Source organism: Leuresthes tenuis, unplaced genomic scaffold (assembly GCF_036924035.1).
Source record: "Leuresthes tenuis unplaced genomic scaffold, fLeuTen1.0.hap1 SCAF_9, whole genome shotgun sequence".
Classification (NCBI taxonomy): Eukaryota; Metazoa; Chordata; class Actinopteri; order Atheriniformes; family Atherinopsidae; genus Leuresthes; species Leuresthes tenuis.
Genome location: NW_027325363.1, coordinates 3170420 through 3189598, shown reverse-complemented (window position 1 = coordinate 3189598; position 19179 = coordinate 3170420). Strand labels below are relative to the sequence as shown.

The 19179-nt window shown below is 40.1% G+C and overlaps 1 protein-coding gene across 1 annotated transcript; it reads right to left on the bottom strand.

Annotated features, from left to right (window-relative positions):
- Positions 1-817: 817 nt before the first annotated feature.
- On the bottom strand, positions 818-12728 carry LOC140313908 (ras-related protein Rab-1B-like). Its single transcript, XM_072391893.1, has 8 exons — positions 12448-12728; positions 8155-8362; positions 6163-6395; positions 2283-2355; positions 2111-2206; positions 1910-2005; positions 1699-1830; positions 818-1471 (listed from the first exon to the last, which is right to left on the bottom strand). Exons 3-8 carry the CDS (start codon positions 6174-6176, stop codon positions 1238-1240), a joined length of 645 nt encoding a protein of 214 aa, XP_072247994.1. The 5' UTR covers positions 6177-6395; positions 8155-8362; positions 12448-12728; the 3' UTR covers positions 818-1237.
- Positions 12729-19179: the final 6451 nt, after the last annotated feature.

The following is a 19179-nucleotide window of genomic DNA, read 5'->3' as shown; positions in this document are numbered from 1 at the left end:
ATTTAGGCTCATATTGGGGAGTAAGATTAAAAGAAAAAAAAGGGACTTGTAAAGATGAAGTTTTGTCCAAAGCCAAGTCAGTTTTACACGGTTATCACCTCGCTGTTAGAAATATTAGAAATAAAATCATAAACCACAGCTTGTGTTTACTGCCCTCTTGTGGCCAGATAAGGAAACTACCTCAATCGCGGTTTCTGAATTTGCATCTTGAACTGAATTATTCAAAGTCACGACATTACAAACAGAAACTTATGTTGTTCCCTCAACATCCACAAGATGACTTCACCTCTCTACCTCTCAGTTCCTTCATTCGTCAGTACTTGATATTAGCGTGCAACAAATTTAATTATAGATAATATGTTAAGTTATGATGGATTAATCATGATTAGTAAAAAAATTGCAATCAGTAAAGTTACAATAATAACGTTATTTGTCATTATAATGACCACTGTACGACCTTTTTTTGTTTTTACTGGAATTATCTGCAGATAAATGATTCAAACATTTGAAACTATTTAAGTTTTCTCCTAAAAACCAAAACAACTTAACGAAAACCAAACTTTTGTTAAATACGCTACAAAAAGCATTTTGTGGAGTTCTCTTGGCTGAAATTAATCAGTTTAAAATGTATTATTTAAAATTTTGTGCTGATTCATCTTTAGATTGTGGTAGCGATCAGGGTCATTTTCTGGAAACTTATTCCCTCAAATTGTTTATCTTTTGTTTAACATATTTTCTTCATTCAAAGATATCTTTATTGATATAAACAAACAAGGAGAGAAACACAACAAAAACTGATATGTTAAATAAAAGCAGTCACAATTAAGGGTTTGAATCTAAATGATAATTCCAATTATTACAGCAGCGTAAACTGCTCAGATTTTAACCATTTTAACCAACTATGGTTCATTTGTACATCACAGTCTTACAAAGTTTTTGCACTTTTCATCATACAAACAAAACATGGCCCGGGTGGTTCATTTGGCTGAAATATTTATCTTTTTGTATTTCCTGTTTGTTTATTTGAATAAACCAAAAATCATAATTCATATTATTCAAAAAGACCAGAATCAAAAATATATTGCAGTCAAGCTAAAACATTCAGAAGTCGTATGTTTATTTCTTAAATTAAACAGTACTCATGTCAAAAATATGACAAGATGTGCGTCTGCGACACAGAATCAGGAAGTCCTGAAAGTAGACAGGTGGATGTGGTTAAAGTCCACGGATCTTCATCTCAGCAGCAGCTGCTGGCTTCTGTTGTCTGTTTCTCCCCTCCCAGCCACACGGGGGCGCTGTTGATCTTGGCGCTCTGGGCCCTGGAATCGGTGGCCTGGCCCTGCATGCCCCCACCCTCCGTGGCCAGGCGCTTGTGGATCTCAGAGGCCATGGTAAGGAAAGCCCTCTCCACGTTATCAGAGCTCTTAGCGCTGGTCTCCAGGAAGGGGATCTTCAGAGATGTGGCCAGCTCCTGAGGGTGGGGGAGGGAAAAGTGGAACACTTAATCGTAAATCAAGCTAATATTCAGAAATTCTTGAATATATGAACACCACAGAGTAAAACATTTGAGTTTTTGGGGTAAAATGTAAAAAAGAATAACTGAATCCCCTCTTTGTACCATCAGCCATTCATGACATGAACTCTGAAACTGATGCTTCCTCTAAGGTTTGCAGGTAGAGGAAACTGTGTTTCTGTTACCTGAGCTGTGGCAGCATCCACAACTTTCTTACTAACGAGGTCAGACTTGTTTCCCACCAGCAGCTTGGAGACGTTTTCACAGGCGTATCGGTCTATTTCATCCAGCCACTGCTTCACGTTGTTGAAGGACTCCTGCGGGCAAAGAGCAAAGAGCCCCGAAGTTAATGTTTAAAGCTCATCTTTTATGATGAGGGCAAACCCCCTTACTGACCTGCTCTGTGACATCATACACAATGATGATCCCATGAGCTCCTCTGTAATAGCTGGAGGTGATGGTTCGAAACCTCTCCTGACCTGCCGTGTCCCACTGAGGGCAAACGCACAGTCATCAGTCCGCATCAAGCTTACAGACGCAGTTCTTCTCACTTTTTGTTGTCACAGACAGCGTAAAACTCCTAAAAATCCCACTCACGATCTGCAGCTTCACCGTCTTCCCGTCCATGTCGATGGTCCTGATTTTGAAGTCAACTCCAATAGTGGAGATGTAGCTCTCAGTGTAGGTGTCGTCCTGCAGAAAGAAGCAGAGCGTTCATCTTGAAAGCCCTCCTGTACGTATGCGTTTGTGTATTATTTAGCGTCCCTACCGCAAAGCGCAGCAGCAGACAGGACTTCCCAACACCAGAGTCACCAATGAGAAGAAGCTTGAACAGGTAGTCACTGAAAAGAAGTAAAATCACACAACTGAAACCAAAAATAAGGTTTAAGGTTTCATTCACCCAGGAAGGGTCCTGATTGAGTGGAATAACGTGGAGGTATGTAATTGGTAGCCATGATAAGAGCTAAGGAAAGGAGCTCAAAGCTTCCTTTTAGCAGAAAAAAAGACAAAAAAAGACTTTTTTATGAAAAATAAATCTGTCCCAGAATTCAATGTAGCCACAACATTGAAAGCAAAATGCTTGATTATTTTCATACTACTGTGCTAAAATGAACCAATATTGTCAGTAAATATAGGAACACTATAGTATTCTATCCCAACATTTTTCTTCTCCTTTCTGAATGACCAGCCTTGATAATTCTGTAGTATTTATATTATAAGCATAGTATATATATTATATTATAATCTTACTACACTTATATATTTATAATTCAGCTTCTGAGAAACAATGTAGTTGAAATTACTTAAAATCTTTGACCTTCTCTGAGTGCTCAAAGCTACTTTTAATGCCAGATTAATATATAGAGGGTAAGTGCAAATGCAAGGAAAACTCTGTGGTGATCAAAATACCAGATTTCACGTGAACAGGGGACCTAAAATAATACATTTAAGGTGTTACAGTTGCAGGAAAAACAAAACTTTCATTCAAATGTTATAAACTGGTGTAACACAGAAGGAAAAAAACAAACAAATATTAAAGGAAACCTGGTAGAATATGCGTTGAAGGAGGTGATTAATAATCAGTAAGAAATAGTAACTGAACCCAGGTGTGAAACAAGGAGAGGAAGCAAAACTAAACAGGGTGCAAAAGAGAGAAATCATTACAAAATAAAACAGGAAGTAAAGCTGAAATACATGAAATGGGACTGAAAGGCCATGACAAACACATGCCAGTTTAATTAGTGAGACAGTGTGCAGTCCATGCATTCATCTTCAGTTGGCTTGATTATTGGAACAGCATCTTTACAGAACTACCTAAAAAGTCTCATCCAGAACTCAGCTGCTCGAGTCCTCACTGAGACCAAAGAAGTGGAGCACATCAGTCCAGCTGTGAGGTCTTTCCACCGGCTGCCGGTCCATCAGAGGATAGACTTTAAAATGTCACGGTTTATTTTCTGTTCCATGTTTTGTCATTTCCTGTTTTATTTTGAAAATCACTGACCTTCTCCTCTTGTTTCAGGTACCTTGCCCTTCCTCCTGTGTCAAGCGTCTGATTATCTTCCCTGATTCCCAGGTGTTTCCACCTGCTCCCCTTGGTCCCTCATGTGTTCAAATAGTCTGTGTTTCCCTTGTCTTGTGCCAGTATTTTGTCTCCTTTTGAGCTACATTACCAGCCCTTTGTCTTGTCCCTTGAACCCACAGATTCCACCAGCCTGCAGCGAGCGACTCTCCTGTAGTGCGTCTTGTTTTGTAATTTATTCTTGTTCCATAGCATTAGTTTATTAATTCCAACTCTGTATGTTTCATAGCTTTGTTTTTCCTCCGTTTTCAAGGAGCGATTTTTATTGTAACCATTCCTAGACGCCTCCGCTAAAGGAGAGCTTTTAGTTAAAGTTTCATAGAGCCTCTGTTTTGTTAAGAGTGCCTTTTGTTTTATTCCGCCTCATTTTGAGAGCGAGTCTTTGCTTTATGTGTTCATAGCTTTTCTGTTTCCCTCCTAGTTCGGAGAGATTTTATGTTTTAACTTTCATATCTGCGCTCCTCCTCCACCACAGATACGGAGGAGAGCGCTTAGGAGTTTTACAGCCTTTTCTTTTGCACTGCCAGGAGATCGCCCTGCAGTGCCGAGATCTTGTGTTTGTTTATTTAAATAAAACCATCTTGGAACCAAACGACTCTGCATCTGCGTCCTGAATCCCCTGGTAACCTGACATAAAGTTCTGATGCTGCTCTATAAAGCTCTGAATGGTCCAAAATACATCAGTGACCTCCTGACCCACTATGAACCTCCCAGACCCCTCAGGTCACCTGGATCCGGTTCTTTATCAGTTCCCAGAGTCAGAACCAGACCTGGAGAAGCTGCATTCAGCTTCTATGCTCCACATGTCTGGAACAAACTCCCAGAAAGCCTCAGATCAGCTGAAACTCTCAGTATTTAAGTCCAGGCTGAAGAAACATCTATGTTCAGCTGCATTTGAATAAAGCTCCAAATAAGCTTGAGTTTCAAAACGGAATCACATTTTAACTACTGATTTTATCTGTCATATTTATCATTTTATTACAAATTGAATCAATCTTATCTTTATTGTTCTGATTTTATCTATTGTTCTTATTTCTTTCTTTTGTTTACACTTTAAGTCATGCTTTTATTTCAGTTTTAATGTCTCTGTAAAGCACTTTGAATCACCTTCTCGTTGAGTTGTGCTGTACAAATAAACGTGCCTTGCCTCATAAGTGGACTTTTAAAACGTAGACATGTTAGTCTGACCGTAATCATCAGGCACACAAATAACTCGAGTGGTGTTTGAGTCTCAGAAAGACTCGGTGCTCTGCACATCCTCCGAAGTCCTTCCATGCTGAGGGCCAGAAGCGGCTCAGATTGGGCTGAAATGTGTCTGCTGCTCGGGGTTTTTATTACTTTATGGGATGTTACCACCCATTCACTTGTGGATGACCATTTTGAAATCTTTATGCAGGATCTGCTGGGAGCTGGAGGACATTTTGAAAGCTCAAAGCAGCCCTGCCCACACTTATACATCCCTTTAAATCTATATATATAGAATTAAACAGGTTGAGTTCTACAGGAATTGAGCCCACATGCATTTGTCATTGAATAATACATTTACTTCCAGAGCCCAAAAGCAGTCTTTGTGTCAGACTGTTGTAAAGCTGGCGTTCTGTGGTCTGTGGGGACTGACTCACTGTGTGGGAACCAGCCTCAAATGACCACTTCAGGAAATGCAGTAATTTCTGCTTTGGCTTAATTTTTCAGCACCAAAGTTTGTTACTTAGACTTGAGGTCAGAGGCTTTAGCTCGAAAAATGTTTTTCCAACAATGGGACAGTAGAAGTTTCTGGTTTCAGTTTATTTTTCATTGTAAGCCTCGATAAAATGGAATCGGAGATATATTGTAAAAGCTTAACCTGCAATAGAAGCATTTCTCTGTTAAAACATCTTTCAAACAGCTGCAGAGAATTAAAGAAAAGGCCTGCAGGTACCATTATGATTCATGGATGCAGGATCGTTGTGTTGAATTTTTGTAGCATCAAACGGGGAAAAGTAATAGATGAAACCCAGAAGACCTTTTACTCACTGTGTAATTCACAAATTTGATTAGTTAGAGACAAAAATGTACATTTCTGTTAAAAATCTAAAGATTTCCCACCGGACTGGCGATGCAAACATATATAAACTTCATTTTAAAATTCCTTTTTGTACATCTTTTGGCTTTCCTGCTGATCTATTAATGACGATATGTAGTCAAAAAGTAACTTGACACAATCATATGCTGTTGAAAATATACTTTTGCTTAAATATTCTTCTTCTGGCTTCATTTTGTGAGACAACACTAAAGACTACAATACCCATGAGCCTCAGGGGCCTACCGCTCCAGCTATAGTTGTTGTACAACTGATGTTTATGAGTTGGCTAAAACTGTCAGATCAACGAAATTATACAAACCTGCTGTCTTCCTGGACAGAGATAAAACAATTGTCAGGCGGATTATTCGCATATCTTTATAAAATGTTACTTAACTCAACTAACATAAAAGAATCCAGGGTGTCGTACAGCTTTAAATGCTCTCTTTTCCTGGTAGAAACTCAATATTTTCACTTCTTTTTTTACAGTAAAACAAGACAAACACTTACTATTCAGGATTCATGATCGCTGAGGTCGCTCCACAAGACAAAATGAGTGAAAAGTTGAGTCCTGATAATCTCTGACTCTGTGATGTTGAGTAGTGGTCAGATGAGCCTGTGCGTATATCTGTGTGCGTCCTTTGGAGGGCAGAATAAGCCGGAGGTACCTGCCTTATGAGCTGACTGGTTCAGATGCATTATTTATTTATAATGATTAGCTCAGTTTACACTGAGGGCAGCACCTGGAACCAGAACACACAGAAACACACACTCAGACACAGTGACAGACACACGCTGCTTCATTTCTCTCTCTTTAAACATAGTTAACTGATGGCTTTGCTGTTTTCTATCAGCGATGCTTTAAAGCTGAAGTCTCACAGCTGATGCTGCTATGTTGAGCTGCACCACAGTGAGTCACATGACAGCATCTGCATACGTCACCCGGCATAACGGCCCTGAAACTCCCAAACAAACAAGCAGGAAGTAGTTCGTCCGAAACTACTTAGGAAACGACAGCTGTCCCCATGTTGCTGCTAAAAGCAACACCTCCTTTAAATTAAAAACTACCCCAGGAAGAATAAGAGCAAAGAACTACAGAGTGGGGACCAAAAAATGACCTGAAAGACTCAGGTGAAGAAGAAAGTGTGTGCATTTGGATTCTGACACTCGCAGCATTGTTCATATACAATGATTTAATCCATTTTTTGAGATAACTTATTTCCAACTGACATGAAACTTTATCAAACTTTGGGCACTTTTGATTAAAAATGTTCTAATTATTAATTATTAATTCCCAAGAAAAGCAACTGAATATGTCAGAAGAAGAACTGCTGGTAAGCTCCAATGTTGAAGCAAACATGGGATATTTAAAAAGAAAGCCGCTTTTATCCTGTTTAGACTGAACAGCTTCAGTTTTAGATTGAATTCCTGTGTAAATTTGACTTATATTTGATAAACTCCTGTGTTTTAAGAAGAAGACGCGGTACATTATGGGTGAGACTTCCTGGGAGTATTAAGCTCACTTGGCTTTCTCAACAGATAGAAAACTCCAAATAACAAGCTGCAAATAGTTTTGTATCGTATATTATAACTAGCCAGCGTTAGCATACTCTGTCAGCTGGTTCCAGGCCCAAAGGCATGATGGTCCATTTTGACCGAATCTGTGCAGATTCTGGGGAAATTCAAATTGTCCAGGAGCTCCCAGATATATATATATATATATATAAATATAAGTGTGTGTATGTGTGTGGAAACAATCATGATCGTCTCCATAACTTCTCCAAGACTTTTTAACCAAAACAACCTACTTAGTGTCTCTTATCCACACTTTTGTCCCTTTCTGCCTGCTTTGTTCCCTTCTCTTATTTATTTTTTGTGTGTTTTCCTTCCCTTTCATAATTTCTCTATTTCTTTTCTACTTGTTATCTTTCCCCAACATTTTCTCCTTTCCTTTCGTTTCCTTTCCTCAGTCTCTGTTTTTCCCTTCTCTTTCCTTTGTACTTTCTTTTATCTTTCATCTTTGTTCTATTTCTTTTTCTCTTCTGCACTTATTTTGTCTACCTTTCTTTATCTGACTCATTGCTCTCTCTCTGGTTTTGTCTCTTTTCCACTTTTTCCTTCATCTTCTTACATTCTCTTCTGTCTCTGTTTCTTTCGTCTGAACATATTTCCATTCTTTCCATACTTGGCTTTTTTGTTTAGTCTCTTTTTGCTTTTTTCAGCATTTTGTTTTTACTTTATTCTATTTCTTTTCATTTCCTCTAATCTTTGGTGTCATCCATTACCCATCTTTGCTTTTCTTTTACTCTTTGATATTATCCACATCTTCGTCTTCTTCTACTTTTCTCTTTCCTTCCACCCCTCCCTCCCTCCCTCCCATCTCCCCTGATGTTTTCCTTCACTCTTCTCCTCTTTCCTTTTTCTCCTCTTCAGAATTTCTTCTCCTCCTCTTTTTTTAGAAGTGCATGCAGGACAAAGTGAAAGCGGTGCAGTTTTATTCACCTTTGACTCCCATGTGTGACCCCCCTGGTCACGGGAACGAGCAGGGAGCAGGGGATTGTGGGACATTTGATGGCTGAGCAGCTGTGATGGGGTCAAGGGTCAGTAGTCCTGACGACGGCCTGTTGCCAGGGCAGAGGCGGTGGCGTGGTGGTTGCTAGGACAGCAGCAGGCTTTGTGGTGCTCCCGATGGAGCACAGGGATGGGAAAACTGGGGGAAGGGGCCAAGAGAAAGAGAAGAAATAAAGAGAGAAAGAAATCAACAAAGAGAGAAGGTTAGAATGCAAGGGGAAGGGTGGGAACAGGGGAAAAGGAATAAATGAGGGGAAGAAGAATCTAAATTTTGATACCACTGAAAAAACGAAAGGAGGAGATAATGTGCTCAAAAATGAAAAACAGGTTATGATTAAAGCTTTTTTTATTCTAAATGGATGGAACAATATATAATCTACTGTGAACATGTTAAAGCAAAACATTATGGGAGAGTAATAAAGAAGCAAAGGATAAATATAGTTTGTAGCTTGTGCCTTGGCAAAGTTTCACCATAACAGGAACTATCAGCAATGTAACTCTCAGACTGGTGTGGACAGAAATGTACGATAACTGCTGGAACACATGAAGGCAGCACAGGCTCTCGCCATTATAAAAGAATGTGAGAATCAGTAAAATGTCGAATGGTGAAGCCCAAACTATACTTAGTCTACATGCCACGGAGGTATTCCAACATTTTTGACTTGCCACTGAACGACATCAGGCTATTGTGCAAATCTAACCAGAAAAAAATTGCTTTAAAGAATGTAGTCCGAAGCCATTTTCATTTCCAGTGCATCAAATACACTGTGAGAGACTCAAAAAAGGGTTTTTTGGGGTGGGTGGTCTTGTGAAAATAAAAAATGCTGACAGCAAACACAGCAAATGTCAGTCTGGACTCTATTAAGGAACTTAGAAGAGAAGCAGGGGAAAATCATGGGTCTAAGAAACACTTTATGACACTTTCAAAGTGTGAATGGCTCGGTAGTCCCAGAAACTATTTAGTTTGGAAGAACCTTTAAGTTACAGTATGTTTCTAATGGTTTTGTTTGATCTGTTCTGTGTTCATTAAGAATAAACCATTGATACGTATTTGCACACCATAGAAGAAGAGTACTGTTCAGAGGACCATTTTTTACACGATGGAAGACAACAGCCCACGAATCAATGAGGTGAAAACATTAATAAATTAAGCAAATATTCAGGATAGGCAAAGGCAGAAAACAAGAATAAACACTGATGCAGCTTTTCCCAGATAGAAATCACTGATGAAGAACAAAGATCTTAAAACAGATGCAGATGTGTTGTTTTCTCCCGACAGATTGAGTTGGCAGTATTTGAGAGGGTTGCAATCTCCAAATTGACCACTAGATGTCAGTAACTGTTACCCAGTGTTCCTTTAACACAGCCTGTCACCCGACTTCTGATGGATTATTTACTTCCCTAAGATGGGATCTACACTGTGTAACATGGCAAGAAATGTGTCATTAATGGCATATGAATAAAAGGCCTAGTTATGTCGTGTATCTTTATGATGCGTTTTGAGTTTTTTGCATGTGATTTAACACCAAGTACTGTGAAGAAATGAGTGCCTGCCCTGATCTTCTAACCGAATCCTAACATTTTATGTTATTTAAACGACAGAAAAAGACAAATGAAAAGCTTAAAATGCCATAATGACATGCAATTTTACTCACCGTGTCTTCTCATATTGTACATAGATAATAAAAAAGGACATATGACGCATTTATTGATAAATTGTGCTGTCTAATATCCATTACAGCTACCAAGTTTTTACCAACTCAAAGGAGAACATGTGTGATTGATTACAATTTGAGCTACTCAGCAGCTGGTTGAGAATGAATCAATATGCAGTTTTACATCCACAACAGATATCTTAAAGTTTGTTCTCAAGTTACTGAGAGAGTGGATCTAGTATGAGAGAGTGCGTGTGTTTTCATGAGCAGCTGTGTTACTGCGCTTGTATGTCTTAAACAGAGTGAGGAGTGTGTGTGTGTGTGTCTGTGTGTGTTTGGCAGGTCAGTATATGGAGTTAAACCGGTCATTGTTCCTATCAGTGAGTGTCCCAAGAGACCTGAGGGAGTGGGGATAAATGGGTGCTTTCACTATTCACCCTTATTTTACCACGATCCCTGGCTTCTGCATGTGTGTGTGTGTGTGTGTGTGTGTTTGTAAGGTTGTGTGTGTGCGTTTCAAACCTTTGGTTTAGTGTTAGTCGTGCTCATTGAAGATAATGCCTCATCATAAACCAGAATAAAACATTTATTTTGACGGAAAGTAGGTACAAATGAACTAGAATTGAATGCATATCAGTCAAATCTGAGCAACAAATGCATTTGTATGCAGAACATTTTGAATAAGAGCAAAAACTTTATTAGCAAGTAAACTTATTACCAGATTTAAAAAGCTAAAACGGAAAAACAAGTGAGTTTTTAGTGTTTTTTTTAGTGTTTTCTTCTTTGTTTATGTGTTTACATTCATCTGTTTGTGTGCTGGTTGAAGATTTATGTCAGATTTGTGTGTGTGAGAGAGACTGTGTGGGGAAAGCCCTGAGGCCAGTCAGGAGACAGATAGTTGACCTACTGATCGCTGAATGAAGGACACATTGTGGGAAAACAGCAAGAAACAGAAAAAGAAATGGACAGAACATGCTGAAAATGTAGCGAAATGCTTACAACTTCAGCCATGTGCCACAGAAATTAAATGTTTAACCGAAATCACAGTCATAAAATGACCTTCATCATGGATCTGTTGTTTCACCGCTTAAAAATCAGAATGAACATTAAGTTTCCTTCATGCACTATTCATCTTTCACCTTCCAAAAACACCACTTTTCTGAGGTGAAAGGTCGCTCAGTTGGTTGTGAAAATCCCTGACACATAAGGTCCATATTTAAACCAAAGCCCTTTCTTTCCTGTCCTTACTCAAAAAGAAAAAAATCCATCCTTTGAAGGGATACAAAGTTGTGTTTTTCTCCTCTGGCTTTAAAGCCAAAGTACTACAGCTCAAGGGACTCTAAAGCCCAAAGTTACCTCAACATTTTTGCCACAGACACTTACCCGAAACCTGCAACTTTGCTATAATTAGCCCGAGAAACCAAGCTGACAATCGGCATTTAGAAACGTCTGAAGCATCATTTGGAACGTTTTCCAAACCCAGTTCAACAAGTTGAATTGTGTGGTCTTCCATAACCAACAGGCCAACTGTTGCCAACGCCACTCTGCACACAAACTTTCATGGTAAGTGAACCACGATGGTCTGATAATACGTAAATACTGCCTTGTGTGCATTTTTTATCCATGCAGTCCTCCAGTGTTCCATCCCCTTCGGCACTGGAGAGTTGTGTCCTCTTGTCCAGATAGATTGTTTGTCCATCTGGGCCAGCAGGGAGCCCTGTCTGAGCCCCTGTTTTTTGACAGTGGTTTGGTGTATAAGAGCACAACCTTCATACTGGACTTTTAATCTAGGGTTTAAATGGCATTGCACTTAGCCGGATCTACTTGTGTTTTAATTCATGTAAAAGATATATCCGTTCACAACCGAGCTCCTGATTTTATCTCTGTAGGTGAGGCTAGCCACACCTCAAAGCTCATTCTGGCCACTTGTATTTGCAATTCTCCCTTTTGGTCACTACCCACAGACCAAAGATGGAGTCTGGAATGTGGGACGGCAGACCAGAGACCCTAAGATACTTCAATTCCTCAACCTAAAGCCACAACTAACTTCAAACCCTGAGTGGGAAGTCATCTTTTCAACTGAGGATCATGGCCTCGGACTGGGAGGGGCTAAATTTTCATCCTGGTTGCTTTATTCTACCACCCAATGAAGCCAATAGGATCACATCCTCTGCAAAGGGTGAAGAATAATCAATGGTAAAAGTTATATTAAAGATATAACAGATCAATGATTGTCGCGTCCACCATTTTTTTTTAGCCTACGATTTTGACATTTTAAGTTAAGCCATCACCAGAACCATAACACACACAGAAAAAGACATTTTCAAGGCTGTTGTTCTGCAAATCATAACCTGTTTTTATTGAATAATTGAAAACAGATTTTGTTGCCGGGGGTATTCTGACAGACTGAAACACGGCTTATCGTACTACTGTCGCCTCACAGCAACACGGTTCCTGGTCTGAATGTGTATTCTCTGCAGGTACTCTGGCTTCCTCCCTGTCACAGTTCAGCCATCAGTAGTTTTCCATTGATCCTGCCCCCCCCCCACAGTCAGTTCACTCCACTCACCTGTGCACACAGCTGCCTCTCATCACATGCAACCAGCCCAGCTCCACACTCACTCCTTTGCAAGTCTTTCCAGCGTCCTCCTGCCTGTCCTCCCGGTACCGACCTCGTCTGTCCCTGATTCTCTTTGTCTGCCTCCTGGTAATTCGACCAAACCTTCCATCCCTGACCAGGAACTTCTCCTCTCCTGATTCCTGTTTGCCAGTTTCTTTTTACTTTTTAGCACTTTTTAACCACTGTCTTCAGAGTCCGTTGTACTGCAGTTGGGTCCTTACACCACCCGCTACTCTCCCACCATCCATAAACATGCATGTTGGGTTAATTATTGACTCTGAATTGATCCAAGTCGTGAGTGTGAGCGTGCACGGTTGCCAGGGTGTACCGTGGCTCTTGCCCAGTGACAGCTGGGATAGGCTCCCCACCCGCAACCCTGGATTTATTTCAGTGGGTAAAGAAAATAGATGGATGGATAAAACACTGTCACGGATAATGAGGACAAGCAAGGGCAACAAATCTCTAAGTCAGTTAGTCTGCAATGAAACATTTTGAATTTTGTCAATTTTGACACGAGGAAGAGAAAAAACTGCATTCTTAACTGCAGAAAACATTCCATGATTAATTTTATTTACCTCCCTCTTGCATTTCTTTTCATCTGTGATGCAGGAGTTTCCCCACAAAGAAAAGCCCCTGGGTGGAAAGTCCAGTTCCTCAAATGACTGCAGTCCTTGTATCTGCTGCAGCTTAAACAGGAAGACGTGAAAATAGGGGTTTCACAGCTTTTGCTGCTGGTAGCACTGGTATGGATAAGCTCCATGGTTTAGTACTACCTATGTCTGTTTCTCAAAGCAGCAGAAAGGAAACATGCTCTGAAACTTAGGAGCCACCAAAATAGAAATGACTGTGACTTGTGTTGTCATTCTATGAAGTCTACTGTCAAATTACTCTGAATTGATTCAGATTTAAAGGCGCTGAATCAAATTCAATGCTGCAAACTGGAGAAGCCAAGATGATGAAGATTAAATTATCCGATTTATTCAAAGTAGATTAAGTTTGCTTGTGGTAACTCTGAGAAGTTATGTTACATAATGTGAGCAGTATCACAAAGTCAAGTGATGCGTGGGTAAGTATTTTTTTGAATATCCGCACCCACCAAACCACCGATCCGGCTCACCAGACCTTTAAATATGTGCTAATCGGCCATGGGGAGCAGACGTTTTGTCCCAAGCTGTAACGCTGATATTTCAAACTGTGCAAAACTTTTTCTGTTGAAAAGTCTTTAGTAAACTTAGTATTTTTAAAGACTAAGTATTGTTTTTGACTTTTTAGGGAAGTCATTTGTTTTAAGTTATACTTGGTGCTGTCTGTTTTTGCTCCTACGTGCTTTTGATCTGTCTCTGCTTATATATATTTTAGTTTCCTTTTCTTATGTTCTCGTGCTCAGCTGTGGTTGTTTTAAATGAGCTTCATAAATAAATTCGGTTTGATTTAATTTGATTTTACACTCTTAAATCCAGCAGTGTTGCAGTTTGGAGTGGTAAAAATGGTGATTTCAGTTGTATTTTCTCTGTTGTTGGGAGTAAAACAGCATGTTTCCTCTGTTTCAAGGTTATTATCTTCCTTTCTGTCCGTGTCTTTCATCATTCCCCTTTTATCATCCTGCTTCTGTCTGTCACTGAATGTATTCCTGCCTCTAGCTGTTAACTGTATCTCCTTTTGTTCTTCCTCTGGTTCTTTCTCTCGGTGAATATAAACCCTCCCTGCTTTCCCGCCTTTCCCAGTGACAGCTGGTCCTCAGCTTTTTCCCGCCAACTGACCAGCTGTCCATACCAGCCAGAGGTATTTGAGTGGTGTGTGTGTGTGTTTTACATAAGAGGCAGTTCTTTTCTGTCAGTTTCCATATCTGTCCTCCTTTCACAGACAGGAAGGAACATGACACTCACATAAAAAGACCCCTCTCTTCAGCTACTACAGGAAAGAATAAATACACAATGACAGCACACACAAGCGCACACACCCCAGTCAGCAGCATTAAGCTGGATTGTAAGCACGTGCACCTGCTCATTGTGGGGAGTGCAACTGTGACTGGCTGCTTGTGTTCTCCCTGGTGGAGTCGTTGTGTTTTTAATGCAGAAACATTTTCACTGAATGATTGTTACAGCAACAGTCTCCTAAATGGTTGCTGTGATGTTATGATGTGGATGAAACTGAGTCAAAAGAAAGCTCTCAGACCCCAAGTACAATTAAACAATGCAACAATTTACAAATATAAGCTTGATAAAGACTATTTTTCTCATTTTTCCATTGATGTCACTGTTGAAGTGAAGCTTTCAGAGAGGCTCGGTATTTTAAAGGCTTTTCTTTGCTGTCTCAGTTTCCTGTGATGCACATTATAACTTCTAATAACTACATATATATAAAAATATATAGTATATTTTATATAATAACTAAAAATCGACAGTGCGCCTAATGTATGGATTAATTCTGGTTGTGCTTTCTGACCTAGAACTGATTTTATGTGGTACACGGCGCTCAAAAGTCTGTCAAAATGTTTTAGCTCGGCCTTGGTGAGCTACGAAGCTGCGCTGCTTGATGGATTGAGCATTACGGGCCACCGTAGTCAGGAGCCTCGCGGAGTAACACGATCTGTGCTTCAACATTAAGGTGTGTGCATTCATTCATTCATTTTCTATACCTGCTGCCCCAAAAATGCCTCCTGTTCAGAGACGAAGCGGATTTCAAACTCAACGCTATCAGTCAGTACAGCAAGTGAGTTGAATAAAGTTTGACTTCTCCGAGTTTTGTTTAATTTAATGCGCCTTATGGTGCGCTTTATGTAAGAAAATAGACCCGTTAGCAGTCAATCATTGATATTGCGCTTTATAGCCCAAAAAATACAGTAATTAACATAAAATACTTGCAATTTCTTTTTTACACTGCTTACAACGATCTATTTCGCTCTGTGGTTACGTTTACAGCTAAAATACTTTTTTATACTATTCATGTGTTGCTGTTCCCATCATGTCAAGTAGATGCTGCCAAACACAAAATAACAGATTCATTGCCATCTCACAGTTTCCAAACATGGACTGTGACACTTACTTTTGGTCATGTGAGGAAACGCTTTTCCCGGTTAGACTGGGCTCCCAACAGTTTTCTGACGTTGATATCTTAGGAGAACCTAGCTTAGTCGTTTGGAGCAACACGATATTTCTACTACAATTGTTCACCGAACCAAACATTTTGGTTTCTTTACTTATACATTTTGGTAAAAAATGGCTTAATCTGAATTGGTTAAATGGTCTCTGTACCCTTGAGTAGGATTGCTGGGATATGAAGTCAACAGCTGCGAGCAATTAGTCAAAGAAAAAAATCAAGTTTTGATCATTTTTTAGAAAAATCGCAACATGCTATTCCCTTAATTTTTAATTTTAAAATATATGCATAACGAAATAAAGTCAAGTTAGTAATGAAACTTCCAAAAATTAAATGTATTCCTTCTTTAACAGGTATTTTAGCCTAACTACGTAGTTAGGTTTAGGACTGAAAATGATAGCTAGGTTAAGGAAAACATCATTGCTTGCCTTAAAATTGATACAGATCACCAACTGCATGCTATAAACATCCTTTTTTTTCATATATGACACTGAAATCTTGTTATTTGATAGTGGAGCTGTGTGCCTGTTTCACATTTTTCAACAACACTGGGTTGGATGTGGACCAGCAGCATGTTGTTGTCTTGACAGGAACATCATCAGTACTGTTTTTCTGTTCCTGTGCCCAGAAACAGAGACATTTGACCAATGACAGGAGAGCGCAGCCACATCTAGTCGAAAGAATTAGAAACACATCAAAATCCAACATATTTTATTTTTTATTTGCACAAGAACCATTAAAATAAATCATTAAAGTCTAAATAAAACCATGTAAATTACCAGAACTCAGACTTTTGAGGCCTTTTCTTCCTAACAGACAGCCAACGTCAACGTTAGCGCTCTTAGTTTCTCTTCATACAAATTCAGCCCAAAAACCCTAACCCAAATAACTAAAACCTTTGAAGAATGACTCTAATGCGTGAACTCGATACGTAGATTTTGTCCCATGTTTACATAGAAGAATGCACACACACACCCACGCAGAAACAGTCAACTGTAAACCACATCCAGAGTTCCTGCTGTACACTCCAACTGACGGCAGCTGCGTTCGTTAACCCCGCTTCGCTCAAACATTACCACACTGCTAACCACACAAACACACACACACACACATGCAGAGTGCGCTTCGTAACACTCATTGTGACTCGTTAACTGCTCAGATTATCAATGTGAGGCAAGGGATGCGGTCAAAGCGGCTCAGTTGCTTATCAGCGCTGTGAGGCAACACACACACACAGTTCCCTCATGTTAATGGCAAACATTCACAAGGAGCATAAGGACACCGTATACAAGGTGGTGTGTGTGTGTGTGTGAGCTTGTTTGTTTATATGTCTGTCATATATGTGTACCAGACCACCCCCAAACACACACACACACACACCTCTGTTAAGCCTGTTTCTTTTCCTGCTGTAATTATGTCACCGTATGTTTGGTCTGCAGACTCGCTGACAGGAGACACGTGTAGTTGTGAAGCAGCTCACACACACACACACACACACACATGCGCTGCTGCTGAGGTGTCGCACTCTTTACGCTGTGTGTTTGAGCTCAGACCAACAGAGAAGAGAGGTGTGTTTGTGTCCGAGTGATGTTGACAGTCCTGCTTTTCAACAGATATGACGCCTTTACTTTGACAAGAGAATCACTTTGGAGAAACATGAGGTTACATGAGCGCCATCGGATCGGATTAAAGGCTAAATTACAATAAAACTGAGTTATTCAGCTCATGTAGACAACTTAATCTAAATCTAGTGCCTTGAGATTACATTCATCAAATTACATTGGCTAAATAAAACTGATTTGAAATGTAATATTCATTCTCTTCAGAGAGCATATCCTATCCTGTACCTCCCTCTATGCCTGCACCCTATCTCTACTCTGTCACCTCTGACAGAGTCGGACTCCTGGGTTCCTTCTATGTAGCTTATTGTTAGCTTTATAGAGCTGTTATATCTTCATTTGTAAGTCTTAATCTAAAACGGATCAGATCGGGTTAAGACCCCGAGATAACTCGATCCAAACGTGCACTAAACGTGCACGTAGACGACAGTGGATCGGATCGAGCGTTCTGCACATGCTCCAGATTTTTTCACCCGGAAGTGGAAGGAGATGATATTACTGTTGTTGTCGTCAGAAAGAAAGAAACAACGCGATGGAGAATGCGCCGTTGTGCATCTCTGTGCCATAACCAGCTCATCACAGATGGAGAGGGACGCAGCTTCATCTCGCTCTGCGTTCGCCATCTTTCTGAATGCCTGAGTTTGTTGTTGTTGGTGGTGAAGACGTCAACAGGAAGTGGCTCTATTAGCGATAGCTGAAATGGGGACAGCGCCACCTATCGTACCAGGGTATGACATGCTTTGTGCCAGTGATTCCATTCATTCGCCGCCATATATCCAAGGATAATTACCCTCAGATAAGGAGCAGAACCCAACTGTAGCTGTAATCCAGTTCATCTCATCAAGTAAACCCACTGACTGATACAGTGACCTGACCTGAGCTTTAATGTCATAAACTGGCTTCAAACTTGCTGTATGAACAAGTTTATTCCGCAATGCGAAATAAATGAATAAAAAATGTCCTCTGCCCTGATTATGTTTCCCTTACAGTTGCCTTCCTGGTGTCTTAATTTATTCCTTGTACACTTAGTAGTGTTTTTAATCAACTTCTTTCCATTCAAATTTAAATCTTGCACATTAAAAACACAAAGAGTACATTCAGAAACTTTCCCAAAGCCAGATGACTGCCTAAATTTCTCCTCATCTGGCTGAGAAATCCAGATGAAGGAACTCAGAAACCAACAGAATCTCTGTATAAACTCGCTCCTTCATCTCTGACCACGTTGCATTTGTTTTTTGTGCTTTACCACAGAAAATACCAAAGATCCTGGAACATGTCATTGTTTTGTCTTCCTTCAGTCACTGCAACGCTCTACAAGCTGAAACCCCCTCTGATGGTCCAGAATGTGGCGGCGCGTCTGCCGCTCTGTCAGCCAGAAAAGGTCACTGCACAACAGATTAACCTCCATTACTAACCTAAGGTGTCCTGCCCACTGACTGAATTCTTAGTCTGCAGTCAGCTGTTTAAACTTAGTCATACAGGCTTAAGCCGGTTCGGAACCACTCCGCTCTTCTTCTGGTACTGCAGTCCCGAACTCAAGGGAGTTTCTGTGTTTGTTCTGGTTTGTGGCTCTACCCAATGTTATAGGAGCATATGCATCCATTTTTACCTTCATTACCACTTGCAGCATGCCCAACTCACACTTAAAAGCACTTTGAATTTCTTTTCCAAGTTGTACCGACACCGAAAGCATTTGATATGCGTTTTTAAACCAGCTCAAATTTGAGATTTTGCAATGTCCCTGAAAACTAAACTAAAGATGCTAAACTTTAATTTCGTTAATGTCAAATTCACCTGAGGTGACTTCAAATGCTGGACAGCGCCTGATCAGGCAGCTGAACACAGGTCAGAGGAGGGAGCGTTCTTCAGAGATGGGACTTCTGCTCCTAAAGGGTCCATTTAAATATGCAGGAGCAAAAGTCTTTCATGGTTGATCTGGGTGTCAGATTCACTCATCTTTATC